The following is a 16,022-nucleotide window of genomic DNA, read 5'->3' on the forward strand; positions in this document are numbered from 1 at the left end:
CGGTATATTACGATTGTCGGCAATTTTTCTACATCGCAAAAATCTGCGAGCCTCTTCTTCCAAAAATAAATTCGAATGACTTCTTTTTTATCTATTTTTGCAGAATATTTTATGTAGTTAAAATAAAAAAAATATTATTTGAAATATAAAAGTGAGAAATAAAAGAAATTTAAATATTTTTCTACCCCTAAATGTGTTGTAAGGTGCGTTACATTTTTTTTTATCAATTTCTACGAAAGTTTACTTTTGATTTAAATAATTTTTTTTCCCGCATTCAAAAATTTAATCAAGAAAGTTCTCGTGTCACTGAAGATTAAATCCTTGCCATTACAGCTCGAAATTATAATGTCCCGCTGTTCTTTTCTTAACAAGATTAGATCTTCAGAATTTTGTCATATCCCTTAGGAAATTCAGATTTACTTTTTATTTCGACTATTTCTTTCTATATATATTATTATGAGTTTTAAAAATTATTTTATTATTTCAGTTTTAGAAGAAAAAATTTGACTTAATTTATATAATTCTTTTTTGAATAAAAATAATTTTAACCGATTACGTATTCTGTTTTTATTTAAAGGTAGCTCAAATTTTATTTAACTTTTAATTATATAGTAAAATATTTCTTCAAGGAGTTTCCAATGATTTCGTATTAGTAGGGTACTATATTCTATATGGTATTATTTCCATGGAAATTTTCGAATTAAAGTCAGTCTCGAGAGTTTAATACCGAATTTTTATTTATCTGAAACGATTGATGTGCGGATGCAAAAATCTGTTTGTCTCATAAGAAAATAAGTACCTTCCTCGTATAAACATAATATTGGTATATATAAACGATTCGTATAATGTAAAATCAATGAAAATGACAACTTTTTGCTCCATAGATTTTATGTCTGACATTTTGAGAATTGAGTGTATATTTATTTCTTTTTTTTTCATTCCATAAACCTTTGCATTTTTTATTTTTATTATTATTACTATAATTTATTATTACTATCTTTTAGGGGTGTTAAAAAATCCCTCCCCCCAAAATTTATCAGGTGTATTGAGGGAAAAAGATACTTTAAATATATGTCAGAGGGGAGAGAATTTTTTAAACTTATCAAAAATATTAATAGTAGAATATTTGTCACATTTGTTGTCCAATTAAAAATTTTTTTTTTTCATTTAAATTTTCATAAAAATTAATTTTAATATTTATAGTTCTAAAAATTCTAGACATAAGTTTGAATTTTATTTTTTATTATTATTTCATTCATTTTCCTTTGTGTGTTTTTAATTATAAATTATTGAGGGGAAGAAAAAATAGGAGGAACTCTAAAAATCTCCAGACAGTTTGTATCATATTCATGATTTCCTCGAGTTTTATACACACCTCTTTCCGTCGGATATATTTAAATTTTTTACGTTTTCTAATGCGCTTATCCCCGAGCTTGTGAATGAATAATCTGATTTATTAAATTTTTTTCCCTTGTGTTGAAAATTTGAAGTTTTATATACAGTTACTTAAAATTATTATTTTATAGTTTCTCTAAAATTTATTAATATAATTATAATACTATTATTAATTAATAAATAATTTTTTATCATTGTTTAATTTAAATTTTTGTCAATTGGCTGTATTTAATTCAATATATTATAGCAATCATGAAAATTGTAGGTAAAAAAAGATGAATTCGAAGTGGAAGAATGAAATGTGTAAATAAAAAATTAATTAATTGAGAATTTCTTCCTCTTTTCTTCTCATAAAATTTGAGTGAATTAACTATTAAAAGATTATTGTATAAGCTGCGGTCTTTGCATATACTGACGTCAAGATTGACCTTGTAGCTTTCAGCATCCTCCAGGTAGTGATTTCTTAAGATTCACGTGTTTCGTGTAATTGTTTTTTTTAATCAATTTTCTATCCAAAAAAACGAAAATTATTTCAGTCAATTATGAAAGTTACATTATTTAATTTTTTCTTTCTATATTACAATTTGTATTAAGAATTAACAATTTAATAATTTTTAATTTCTAATTTCTAAATACATATCGTTTTCTTTTTTTTATATAATTTCATTCAGTTGTATATATAATAATTAAAATTTTAATTCAATTTTTTTAATTTTATTCACAATTAAATTTCAATTTAAAAATTTAATAATCATTTAATAAAAAAAATTCCGTCCCTCAAAAGCCACAATTAAAATTGATTCCTACAGGAATAAATTCATTCTACAGATGAAAAAAAATTGATCCTTAGGGATGCTGATCCCAGGGGATAAATTCCGACTTTTATTTCCCAGTGTAAATTTGTAAACATACAAATCAGATTTTGTCTTTTTCCCCGAGATATCCAAAGTTTGAATAATGATAAAAAAAAAAACTAGAATTCGTTATTGTAATAAAAGAGATTTTAATAGCATTTCTGTATTATACAATATAAAGATAGACGTTGAAAAATCTCTCTCGAGAATATTTTTAGAAACGAGAAAGAGACAAAAAACCAGTTTTTATTAACAGAGAAGTGCTATAAATTTTTTTTTTCTCTTTTTTAAACAATAAACAATTTGCGTCATTGTTAATTACAACTCGTGGGCATGAGCTATCAAAAAGAATTACAATCGATTCAATATAAAAAGTGTCGTGAATATAGAAAGAAGACTTTTTTATTATCATTTTGATAAAATCTTTCTTATATAGAAGTTATATATTCGTTTTAAAATAAATTCGTATTTTTTTTTATATTCAACTAAAGAAATTCTACGGGATTTCTTCATATAAACTGAAATACTATATAAAGAAATTGAACTAAAATCGTGGTTATTATTTTTTGGTTCACTTTCTTTTCTTCAAAGATTAATTAAACTAATTAAATACTTATTTGATGTTTTTTTTGTCATTGCAGATAAAAAAATGCCGCTCTCAGAATTTCGTAAGAAAAAGCTGCTCTTCGTTTTCAATACATTCTTTGGTAAGTAAAAAGGATAATTTTACTAATTAAAAAATAATATTTTTCTATTAATTTTATTTTTTAATTATTATTATCTAGATTTAGAGTAAAAATAAAATTTTCGAAATGAAAATAATGATTAATAAATTTAATATAAAATGACAATAAATTATAAAGTTATAAAAGAATTCGATCAGTTTGTAATTAATCTTTCATATTGTATCTGACATTTTGAATTTTTTTTTTAATTATCTAAAAAATATTAATTATAATATTTTATAAATATTTTAATTTAACTTGACTTTTTCGTCTATTAAAAAAAAATTGCCAGTAAAATTATGAAATATTTATTTACTCCGTGGTAGGAATTTTTAAGGATTTAAGGACGAAAAAAGCTAAGAAAAATTGTGTCCGCTTCTTTCATACGTAAATATATTCGAGAAAGGAAATTCGCCTACCTTTGGTAACATTTCGCTTTAATTTCTAACGTTCCTTTGCTTTATATTCGTGAGAAATAAATTCTTTTGATATTTTAAATAAAAAAAGAAAATTATCTTAATTGTATTCACACATGAAACAATAATAGAATCTCTTAATTGCAGAGTTAATTAATTATTATTCATCTGTTGGTTCCCTTATATAAAATGGAAATGTGATATTTTTTTTTAACTTTCGAGAATTAGAATTATATTTACTACACTCGAATGTTTTTAATTATTGTAAATAAATAATAATCTTAAAACCCAGTTTTTTCAATAGCTTTTAAAATAATTGCAAATAAAAAAAAAGTGTCGCGGATCGATTTTCCCTTAATCATATCTCTCACCACCAGATTTTATTTCTGTGTCGCAAATATGTGACAAAGCAACATTTTTTAAATACGTGAAAATTAAAAGTAAATTTACTTTTTTTTTTAATTTCTTTAAATAATACAACTTTCTAAATATATTTTTTTCCCTTCCAATTTTACACTCGCAAAGTGTTACTCTATATCTATCTACAGTAATCCCTCAACTTCTGCAAAGTCCCATTACAATCACTCGCTGCTGGACAAATACGATAAAAAAAAAGTTTGTCGTGCCTCGCACATTTCCACCGCGAGTGAAAAATCTCCAAAATGGAATCTCGGTAAATAATAAAATTGCAAAGAACTTGAAATAGCGGAATTATTTAACAGTGTTTTGAATAATGTAAATTTTCCCCTTACAGCAACGAAGCCCCAATTCACTTCGAAAAAAAACCAGGTCAACATTTCGAAGAGTGTGACGACATTACTTTTATAACAATTTTCTACACACTTCTTTTTTTTCCCCTATTGAGAATTCGAAGAGAGAGAAAAGTTTAAAAAAATATACATCAACTGTAACCACATTCGTTAAGACGTGCCTTTGCCGGTCGTTGAACGAATTCTTCATAATGGCCGACTTCCTCCTCAAAAAAAAAAAAAAAATTTGCGTCACATAAAAGCTTGGGCTCTTTAACTAAAAGTGTAAAAGTGAGCAAACTGTATGCCTATTTATGGGTTAGAAAGTCGCACACTAACGAAGAGTAAACAATGGAAGCGCGTCTATGCCAAGGGGTTTGCGCGGAAACGCGACTCGTTTACGGACCTAATAATGTGTTAATGTTTCTAGTATGTATGTATGTTTGTGTGAGAGAGGGTTAATGTATATGTGGGGTACATGGAGGTCACAAGTGTGTACACGCCTCGTAGCTTTCATTAGCCCCTCACTTTCTTCACTTTGACCGTCGACGTCGCTAAACATAACCCAAGGGATACATTATTTCAACGCGACCTGGACAATTCCTCGATAAAAATTCGCTGCTCGTAATTTAAAAAATTCACACCCGACAGCTCTCTGTATCAATCGTTTACTGATTTTATCCAACAAACCGTTATTTAATTAGTCCCCATATTACAAAGAAACGTAAGAGAGAAAAAATTAATCACTTTCGATAGAAAGTATTTTTTCATCGAGAAATAATTTTATTTTATTTCTTATCCGAGATAATTAATTAGATCGTTAATTAATTAATAATTTATTTTAAGAATCATTAAAATTAATTCATATTTGCCTCGAGCACCAGGAGCTTTTTAGTTGAGAAACACTGTCCGCGCTTGGGTGGGGGAATGCGAATACCAATCACTACTTGCTGCGAGCGCTTGTCCCCTCTTTTTACCATTGACGCCCACGGTGTTCTCAACTTCTTCAAAGCACACAAAAAATTGTTACGTACAGTTTGAGAAAATTACATTTTTTTAAATGTTCTCCATGTGCAGAAAGAATTGTACTAAATTAATTAATAAAATATTAACAATAAACCGAATTTAAACAAAAAGAAAAAAATTACTTATGTGAAAGAAAACATTTTCAATTCCCATATTTTAATAACGGGAACTGTCTTTAATAATTAATCTTATAAAATATGTTGTTCTCTCTAAATTTTGTATTCGTCAAACATACGAAAGCTGAACTTTCCCGCACTGTAGCTGGTATCTTTGCGCTTCTTGTTAATGAAGACTGCTTAATTATAGGAAGCCAACTCAAAGCACACCTTTTCATTAGAGATTTAGCTGTTTAACATTTTTCGTCAAAGTACTTATACATCGAGGCTAGAAAAAGAATTTCTTGTGTAATTTTCTTCTCCTGAATAAAAATGATTATTGTTAATTAAAAAAAAAGGAAGACAAATATTTTAATAATAATTTTTATCTCTTCGTTGATTAATGCTACCAAATTAAGTAAGCATGACTGATTATTTAGTCATTCGAATTAACGAAAGGTGCACTCTTAGGTCAATATTAACTTCGCCTCGCTTATATGTAAATATTCGTGTACCACAAAGTCGAAACACAATTATTAATTAAGCTTTATAGGCGCACTGCTTCTATAACTGGTAGAATAAACTTTAATTCGTTAAAATTAATTTATCGAGCGAATTTAAAAAAATTTTTTTATATAGTTTAAATTCTAATAAATTTACTTCCAGGATATAGTAATTATTAAAAAAAATTAAAATCTAAAATAGTAATTTCGGTAAATTGATATTCCGCTTTTTTTGAATTGTAAATTAATTACAATTTTACTAATGTGTAACAATGATTAAAAATAATTTTCAACTGTAAATATATTAATTTCTAAAGTTTAAAATTATATTAATTGTTTGCATAAAAATTCTGTGTAGAGTTCTCTACCCTGAGATGGTCCAAATCATTCTGAGTCTCAGTTACCGTGCGTGTCCTATTTATACGATGATTGGCCGGCCCGTCGTAAGTAGGGGTAAACGGTAACGTCGACCTTGAAATCCCTCCGCCAATAAGATCTCAAACTATATGGCGGGCTCCTTTAAACTTTCTTTTTCACTTTCTTTATTATTCATGAAATAAAAAAATTAATATATAATATTTGAATCTAATTAAAATTATTATTTATTTTATACAGATACAGTCATACATTCTTTTCAGTCAACATGTAACGAGTTGAGAAGTACAATATTATAATGAAAAAAAAATATATATGTGAAATCGAAACGTCGGGACAGATGAAAGTTTTAATTGAAAATAATAATAAATGATTTGAAGGTCGGCGTCGAAGCGGACATTTTCTTTCTCTCAGACGTAAAATGAGGGAAAAAAATGTGGTTACAATATTCAATTGAATGTAGTCACTTTACTCGTTGTGTGAGATGCTTTTATGATTTCGTTATTGATTCCATGCCACGAATTGAGATCACTTGAGGAGCTTCATTTATAAAGTGGTAGTATGATTATATACCGTCGTATTAAAGAGTCTGTGACTAACATATATATGTATATATGTTACTATGTATATCGTAATATCGGTTTTATATGACAAGCAAAATCCTTCGTTAAATCTTTCTGGAATTTATTAAAGTTCCAAACGTTTTGTTCGCCTCTACCATTCAGATTTTGTCTGTTACTTATCAATTTCCCATAAATTGCTTTTCACTCCTTTCAATTTTTTGATGGAATAAGGGTGTCAATATTTTTTATGAAATTTACGCTTTTTTTACAAAGAAAAAGGAAAAAAGTTGTTTAGAATACGAAATTTAGAGTTTTAAAATTAGAATTACAAAAACAGAATATTTTCAATCGCGGTGATTTCGTTTTAGAAAGTAGAATTAATTCTAAATTTTTTTTTTGGATAAAAGACAGTTAAATATTATTGGATTTTTTTCTAGATGTCAACGAGAGTGGCACAATCGACAAGAAGGATTTAGACCTCGCAGTTCAAGTAAGATTTTATTTTCTTTCCGTGATTAAAAAAAAAATTCCTTGTGAAAATTTCCCATGATTGAAAAAATTCCTTTGTCATTTTTTTTCTAATCATGAGAAAAATTATATTTTCTGTTTTTTCTTAGTCAATTTGCTCTTCAAGAGGATGGGCAACTGACAATGCAAAATTGGAACAGACTAAGGGAACACTGTTGAAAATTTGGGAAGGTTTGAAACAAGGAGCCGATTCGGATCAGGATGGTCAGGTAATTTGGAAAAATTAAAAATAATAATAAGAATAAAATAAATTACAAGTTTCAGTTAAAAATTAAATTATTAATTTCCGAATTATTATAGATCAGTCGAGATGAATGGTACATGATGTGGGAAGAATACGCAAAGGATCCAGATAATTCACCTGAATGGCAAAAGATCTATATGAATTTTGTTTTTGATCTTGAAGATACGTCAGGTAATTAAAATTTCCTTTTTTTAATTACTGATAGCAACGCAAATTTTTAATTGAAAGAGAATTGATTTTTTATTGGTTTCTATTCTTTTTTTTTTTGATGATTTATTTGTCTGTGGTCTAATTATGATGTTTATTTTAGAAATGCTTCGTTTATTTGTTCATTATTTCTTTGAAATTGTACCTACTTGTAAAAAAAGGAAAAAAAAATTTAATTTCGTCACTTAATGAAGTTTCCTGATTTATTTATATTTTCCAGGCGATGGATCAATTGACGAATCAGAATTCTGTGTCGTTTGCAGAAATCACGGAGTTACCGATAGCGAAGCTCGGGAGGCCTTTAAAAAATTACAAGTTGTACGTTTATTAATTTACTTTAAACCTTTTTAAAATGATGAAAATAATTCTAAATATAATTTAAATATATTATTAATATAATATTCAGATCTTAATAAGACTTTTCTGTGCATTTTCTTTTGCTACGTAAGGTTGAGAACATGCAACGAACAAGGAGTGGGGAAAGCGAATTATAATTGGTTGCCGCGTTTCCCCACTCTGGCGCGCCGCAAGTGTTTCTCAACTTATGTGCACCGAAAAATGACTCTATTTTCTTTTCTGTTTTAAATATTTGCGTACAATATTTTTATATTGTTTCAAAATATTTAAAAACTAGTCGAAATTTATAATTCAATAACAAAAAAAAACATTTTGTTCGAAATAAGAAAAGGAAAGAGAATTTTATCAATTTTTACAGGGCAGCGAAGTCAATCGCGAGAAATTTCTGATACTCTGGAAAGATTACTTCACCTCCGATGATCCAAATACACCGGGAAACTTCATATTTGGAAAAACGTCATTTTAATTTTTTTTTAATTTACTATACTATCGAAATAAATTTAAAACAAAAAATTCCTTTTAGTGTAATGAGACTATTCAATTAATTTCTTCATATTGTTTTGAGTTTTTTTTGTCAAAATTACTTTACTGACTCATTGGATACATATCGCTAGTCGATAATATTGAAGGATTTAACATCTTTGATAAATTATTATTTATCTATTGATGTACCTAATATTGTATTTCGATACAAAAAAGAGAAAGAAACAAAATAAAAATATCAGAGTATTATTGCGAGAGTAATATATATAAAAAAAATATATATATATTTAAGAATGATTACAGTCGTTTGGTGTCGTTCAATTAGGGAATATAGTCTCGAGTGTTTTCTGTCAATTGCATCATTCGTTGTAAAGCACTTGTCAGTGCAAATGTATAAATGGTTGTAATATCATGTAAATGTAACACTATTTATAATTAGAGTGTATCAAAATAATAATAACAATTTTTTCTCACGTTAATAATTCGTTTTTTAACACGAAGTTGGAAAATTACGTTTACCTAAGTTGAGATACACTGCGTACACTAAGAGTGGGGGAAGCGCGTTTACCAATCGCTATTCGTGATCCTCACTTTTTTGGCTGCGCGCGCATTATTCTCAACTTACGGAGCCTATTTTTTTAAACAGATTACAGATAGCTTATGAAAAAGAGATGAAAAATAACTTTTCATAAAAATGAAAAATATTGAAATTAAAATTTTTAATTCATGAATTAGTTTTCTTTCTATTGATTCTACGAATTTTATAAATATATTTAATTGTAGATTATAAGAAGTGAAATGATAATACAGAAAGTATAATATGAAAAACGAATCTAAAGAATTAAAATATGGGCGAATTTATATTTTGACACACTCTAATTTTTTATCTAGTTCACGGAATCTAGTGTCGCAAGGTTCTAATTTGTTTATCATTTTTCATAATTATTTTTTTTATAATTAGTTAAAATAATGTGTCTTCTTTGTAATTTTATTTATTTAAAATTTTAGTTATTTAACAATTAGAATTGTAAAATATTTTTTATCATTATGAGGAGAAAATTGACGACGAAAAATAATTGAATTTTTATTTTTTTCAGTATCTTAGTTATGGAATATTCATTTTTGTAAAAAAATGTTAATTTTCCTAAAAATGAAAACAGAATTTTAAAATAGTTCAAATTATTTATTTATCTGAAGGTATTTTAAATTTAAGAAACAATATTTAAACATTTTTTTTTAAATGAACGAATTTTCCTATTTGAAAATAAATTAGAATATTTAGACTTGCTGATCGAGCAGCATAAAAAAATCACGGAGAAAAACAGAGTTCCTTATTAATTCAAAAACCTCTAAGAGGATATTTTCCAATTTCTGGTAGAATATGAAGAAAAATAATTATTATACACATTGTTCACAATTGTTCAATTTTAAGAAAAATTCAATTATCACAACTATGTGAATTATCATTAAAGTCAAAGTAAAAAAAATCAATAAATATACATCAATTAATAAATGAAATATTCTACACGAAAGAGTATTTTTCGAAAAGTCAATATTGAAGTGAAATGTAAAATAAAAATATGTAAAAGTAAAGAATGCAATTTTTAACATTACTTTGATATAGCAGAAATAACAGCTTTAATTAAAGTTAATAAATTATATATGTTACATTTTTAATTTATTTTAATTTTTAATAATTACAATTTTTTAGTTACAAATTATGTTTAAATAATTACTATTGTTGTAAATTTTAAAAAATTAATTTTTAATTAAAATAAATGGAGTAGTTTTTAAATGTCTAAAAAAAGTGACTTTAAAATTTTTAAAAAGAATGGAAATTTTATGTTTTTTTAGTTTGGACTTAATGTGATTAAAAATAAAAAAAAAAATATATATATATATATATAGGTATGTGAAAGTTATAAAAAAAATATTGTCTCAGTAATTCGACTTCCTGTTTAAAATATTTAGTTCAATATATTCGTTATTGAACACTGCCAAATTTAAAACAAAAATTCTACGCAGTGAATTTTAGAAACAAGAAATATTTTTCCATTGTAAATAATACTGCAGTCCATATAATATATTTGTTAAATATTTTCTCTGTATATCTTTCTCTATCTAAATAGGGCAAATGCTGTTTGAAAATTCGTTGATCGTACAACAGTAAAAGTGTTAAAACAAAAATAATCCACATAACATTCTCAATGGACATTTTGTTGTGCAATTATTATTCAAATAAAAATTTTAGTGAAATTTACTACAATGTTTGGTAAAAAATTTCATTATAGTAAAAATTCCCATAAGATATGGTAAATTCTATACTACAATATTGGATAACATTTATAATAATTTTAATAAAAATCTATATTAAAAGTTTTGGTAAAATTTACCACAGATGTTTAGGAAAATTTCCTATATTAAAGTATGGTAAATTTTACAATTATGTAAAATCTTTTTATAAATTTTCGTAAAATTCACTATAGAAAGTATTTTAAAATCTATTATAATAGTGTTTGATATAATTTCCTATAAGGTATGGTAAATTTTACTGAACTTCAGGGTAAAATGTGCCAAACTTTTTTTTTAATGAACAAATGTTTCCATGTGGATAATTAGAAAAAAAAACTGTACTACATCATAAATTATGAGATCTCTAAATTATTTGAGCAAAAAAAATGTGCAGGACTCTTTAATAATAATAATAATATGCATGTTTGTTGTAAATGTAACAATTATGCACGAGATTAAACAAAACAGATCAACTCACATGCATATTTTTTTTCTTTTTGCTTCAACGAAGAAAATTTGTATTATTATATATAGTTTATCGAACCGTTATTATCTTCTCATGTAGATTACAATTATTTGTTAAATGGATGAACATAATTGGTAATATGTAAATCAATAAATGTTATATTAATTGGGTACATGAACTTGTTGGGCTTTATATAATAATAGTAATAATAATTATTATTAAATTATATTTGAATAGTTAATAAAATATTAATCGCTACTTAATGAATAATAAATAAATAAAGGAATGAATAAATAAATAAATAAATTATTAATTAATAAATAAAACATTACTTAGTTGATAATAAAAATTAATATAAAAAAATTTCAATAAACTAAAAAAAATAAATTATAAAAAAAAAAATTTAATTTAATTAAAAAATTTTTTTTTTCAATATAATATTTAAAATTTTATCTCCTTCTCTGGAAAGTGGTGCAATCTTCAGGTTCAATTTTGAACTGTTTAGTAATATCATTTCTCCGTATCGTGCTACAGACGGATATCGTCTCAGTTTGTCAAGAAGTAAAAGAATGCAGGAAAACTCGGTAAGTATATACATATATACATGTATATTGTTGACAATATATGAAATAATTGACACAAATATAATTTTTATATTGAACATCTTATCAGTTGAGAATAGAAACACATCAAGTGGGTTTGTCAGTATAAGATTATAAATCCATTATATAATGTGCATCTAAATAACCTTAACATTTAGAAAGAAAAAAATTTTAATTTCCTTTAATACATCGTCATTATATTGATATGATAGGGAATACTTTCTTATCAGTTAGACCGTAGAAAATGATAATTCACATCAGTCTTGGTTGAATCGTCGCGCCAATACTATATATAACAATAGTAAAATTAATTTTATTTTTGTGCTCTCTGAAAAATTCTACTCTATATAGCGCATGGGAGGTCGATCACATTGTATATAGTGTGCAAATTATCTCTGGTAATACCAGACGCATACTACAATATAAGTGATCGTTTATTTAAACTGTTTTTAATTGTATGCTAATTATTATAACGACACATAACAGACGCTCTTATTTTATCCGATATGATATATTAGAGAAGTATTTATTCAAATATTGTTTGATTGTGTTTCTTCATTTTGATTTTCTTAATATTTTTAAGAAAATTCAACAATTTTTCAACAATTAAGAGAATGTGAGTAAAATTATTATATTGTTTTCTTTATTTCCATTAACATGTTTTATCGTATATTTTGTAAAATTATTTGAAATTTCATTATCTTCCTACATGTTCAGAAATATCAATAATTAAGTACCAATAAATTAAATAGCAATAATTAAAGTACCATTAATTGAAACTACCAACCATTTTAATTACCATTAATGGTTTAAAAAAACTACTAATAATAATTTAATTTAAACTATAATCATGATTATAATCTTAAATTGTTACCATTAACAGCAGTTAAAATTTTCAATCTTTAACTATAAATTATAAAAATCCTATTTTACTTTTCAAAAATAAAATCAAACCTTATCGATTCATCTCTTACATCAACAGTTTCCTCTCAAATCAATTTCATATGCAACCAGAATTTAATCTTGAATTAATCAGTAAAAAACCGTTAGAAAAGTTTTATAGGACTATTAAATTATATTAAAATTAATTCTTAATATTAGTTAATATTATTGTAAATGTTCTCCAAACTTACTGTTTATTTGTCTTTTCAAGTTTTCTAAAAAAACCCTTATCTTCATCTTCACTGATGTTTCGATTTCATTTTAGATTTGGTTCACAATTTCTGATTAGTTTGTAATTGTACAATATAATTTCTAACATTATCTATTTTATTCTTAAAATTTGTTACTATTTATTTGTCTTTTAAAGTTTTCTAAATACCCTTTATCATTTTCTTGATGTTTTGAGAGACATTGTCACAGCATTGGTCTTAAAAATAAAGATAAAGAATTTTACTTACATTAGTTAAGGATAACTACTTCTTGGCCAATTAAAAATAATAATTAAAAAATAATGAACTGCAAATGAATGCAATAAAACGAACAATTGATGCAAGAATTTATCAAATAAACAAAATAAATGAATTTAAAAAAAAAATAATCCGATAACAATATAATAAATAAAACAAATAATTTTCGGTAACTATTGCGATGGGAATTTTTCTCGACTGCAATTGTTTACGCAAAACTAAATAAACAAAAGGAAAAAAAAATGTACAATATCAAATGAATAAATGCATTTGGGTGATGCGATTATTACTTTTTGCGAAACGAACCATTTGTTTGAAATACAATTTCCATTATAGAATTATTGTACAATATTTATTTATATGTTTTTACTCGCTTGAACATTAATTTGAATTTTAAAATAAAAAAAAATATTTTGCATATAAATATATATATATGTATGTATGCAATATTGTTTTTTATAGGTCGGGAATAAAGAATGAAGAATTTGGTTTAGAGGACGCTGTGGAAGAGTTTGCAATGACATCGTTGGGAAAATTAATATTTGTCGATTCACATTCAAGACATTCTAAATCACTTTCATCTGATGAATCTTCGAATTTAGATTTCAATGAATCATTATCATTGGCTTTCGAAAGTCTCTTTCACATGCCATATGATATAATTGAGAATTATGCTAATTCAATAAATACACTTGATATCAGTCACAACAAATTTAGCAGGTAATTTATTTTCAATTATTTTTAAATATCTTCAATTTTATTTTTAGTAATTATATATTCATATTTTAGTTTTCATCATTAATTTTATCTTTTTAATGATGATAAACTTGTGAAAACGAATGTTTTCCTCAAAAACAAAAAAAAAGTAAATTTATCATGATGAAATCAAATCTTATTTTATCATTCTTTCTGATCTTGTATTTTTTTGTCTCGATAAAATGTAAAATGAAAAGAAATAATAAATGTATATTCATGTAGAAATTTGCAATTTTTATCGGAGTTTGAAAATTTGACGTCACTCAATTTGGATCACAACAATATTGATTCATTTACGATATTTCCATATATGCCAAAACTTCAGTTACTTTGGATTAATCATAATCAAATAGACGATCTCTTTCCATTTATAAAAAGTCTTTACGAAAGCTTACCCAATCTGCGTTATCTTTGTCTGATGGGAAACAAAGCAGCACCAAGTTATCTCAACGGAGGCAGCTTCTACGATTATCTTCAGTATAGGTATACATACAAATATATATATATATTTCGTAAAATTATCTAAGATGATCCTTGATCTTTTCAGATAGCTCACTATCTTAGTAAATATTAATTTTCCTAAAAATTGTTGATAAAAATAATCTTTCAAGGATCATACTCAATAAATACTCAATGACAAAAAAATTACTATTGTGTTGACGATAATGTCAGGGACTTTTAAGACCAACAAAATTAGTATAGAAATGTTATTTCAGAATTTCTTATGTTTAGAATATTAATTCTATTCGAATTTAATTTTTTTTTCTCATAGTCCTAAAACTCAAGGTCTATTCATTTTGCCAAGAAAAAAAATGATAACACTTTATATAATCTCTAATTGTGACCGTAATTATTTACATTTGGCATTGGCTAATTAAACACTTTCGATTGAACGTAACAAATTGATAATTCTAGGTTAGTCGTGATATCGTGGTTCCCCCGATTAATTCATTTGGACGATAGAATCATCACAGATGAACAACGATTAGAGGCAACGAGACTCTTTAAAAGGCCTCTGTTGGAACAATTTACCGAAAATGCAGTAATTCCTGAGTGCATTAAAGTTTTTCATAGCAAATTATCAAATATGTTTGTCAAAAATTCACTACCCGAGAAACTTCAAATGTCAAAAAATTCAAATTTTATTATTTGAAACAGTATTAGTTGAATTTTCGGAATAGGAAATTACATTTATTGCCATGTGGCAACCTACCGATACAAATTCTTTAGAAACTCATACTAAAAACTTATTGAAAGCGCATTAAGGTAATAAGTTTTCAAGAAGTTTCCAGTTTCTAATGATTTCGTATTAGTAGGACGTGAATTTAAAAAAAACGAATTCCGTCCGAAATTTCAGATGAAGAATTTACTAGGAATTATATATATTTAAAGACCAAAAACACGAAAAGACTGTAAAAATCCTTTTCACAAAACTTGTATATTAGGTTAAAAAAAAGAATCGTGAGATTTCGAATTTTCTGTGTTCAATTTTGAAAACTAATTTTTCTACTTTTCAGATTTTACATACACTTTAGAGAAACAAATTATACAATGTTTTTTTAGAATATATATATCGAAAAATTTGTCAAGTTTTTCAGCAAAGTTTTTATAAGAAATTGCACGTTTTCCATTTTTTTAAAAAATGAAAATAACTTTTTTTAAAAAAATATATATATATATATATATGTAAACGACATATTTTTAATAAACGCATATAATGTATGTTAGGAAATAAATTAAAATAATTATAATTGACGTTATATAGTGTTTTTAATTAAAAAAAAAAATTTTCCAATTTAAAATATATAAAATTGATAAGAGTAAATTATTGTCAAATATATATGTGTGCGTCACATCACGAAATCCAATGATTTATTTCTAGTACTGAATATCAATTGTCTTTCAAATTTATTCTCAATCCACATGTTTTCAATGCAAAAAAAACATTCCTCGCGTTATTTGAGAAAGAAAAGTAAA

At 25.4% G+C, this 16,022-nt stretch overlaps 2 protein-coding genes across 5 annotated transcripts in view; both read left to right on the plus strand.

Moving 5' to 3' along the window:
* The window catches only part of LOC127280471 (calexcitin-2), a 34,792-nt gene extending 23,342 nt beyond the window's left edge, over positions 1–11,450 (plus strand). The window contains exons 1-7 of one of the 3 annotated variants that reach the window (XM_051303473.1): positions 2,650–2,804; positions 2,891–2,956; positions 7,139–7,191; positions 7,319–7,438; positions 7,530–7,644; positions 7,901–7,998; positions 8,396–11,450. In XM_051303473.1, coding sequence (XP_051159430.1) covers positions 2,899–2,956; positions 7,139–7,191; positions 7,319–7,438; positions 7,530–7,644; positions 7,901–7,998; positions 8,396–8,503 — 552 coding nt within the window. In that variant the 5' untranslated portion in view covers positions 2,650–2,804; positions 2,891–2,898 and the 3' untranslated portion in view covers positions 8,504–11,450. Of the gene's footprint in view, positions 1–2,649; positions 2,805–2,890; positions 2,957–7,138; positions 7,192–7,318; positions 7,439–7,529; positions 7,645–7,900; positions 7,999–8,395 lie in introns of those variants that run through there. The other 2 variants (XM_051303474.1, XM_051303472.1) reach the window with 2 other exon arrangements.
* A 334-nt stretch (positions 11,451–11,784) lies between these two features.
* On the plus strand, positions 11,785–15,800 carry LOC127280579 (leucine-rich melanocyte differentiation-associated protein-like). 2 transcript variants are annotated; one of them, XM_051303656.1, is made up of 4 exons: positions 11,785–11,862; positions 13,752–14,009; positions 14,268–14,528; positions 14,961–15,800. In XM_051303656.1, exons 2-4 carry the CDS (start codon positions 13,807–13,809, stop codon positions 15,196–15,198), a joined length of 702 nt encoding a protein of 233 aa, XP_051159613.1. In that variant the 5' UTR covers positions 11,785–11,862; positions 13,752–13,806; the 3' UTR covers positions 15,199–15,800. The 2 variants fall into 2 exon arrangements, with proteins under 2 accessions (XP_051159613.1, XP_051159612.1); XM_051303655.1 differs by lacking the exon at positions 11,785–11,862 and adding an exon at positions 11,969–12,496.
* The last annotated feature ends 222 nt before the right edge of the window (positions 15,801–16,022 follow it).

The sequence above is a fragment of the Leptopilina boulardi genome, unplaced genomic scaffold (genome assembly GCF_019393585.1).
Source record: "Leptopilina boulardi isolate dan_hultmark-lab unplaced genomic scaffold, ZJU_Lbou_2.1 LbouV2_248, whole genome shotgun sequence".
In the NCBI taxonomy this organism is placed as follows: Eukaryota; Metazoa; Arthropoda; class Insecta; order Hymenoptera; family Figitidae; genus Leptopilina; species Leptopilina boulardi.

Excerpts from the sequence above, each read along its gene's own strand:
- LOC127280579 (XM_051303655.1), top strand. Across the intron at positions 14,010-14,267 it reads AGTCACAACAAATTTAGCAG|AAATTTGCAATTTTTATCGG; the intron begins GTAATTTATTTT and ends ATATTCATGTAG. Across the intron at positions 14,529-14,960 it reads TACGATTATCTTCAGTATAG|GTTAGTCGTGATATCGTGGT; the intron begins GTATACATACAA and ends TGATAATTCTAG.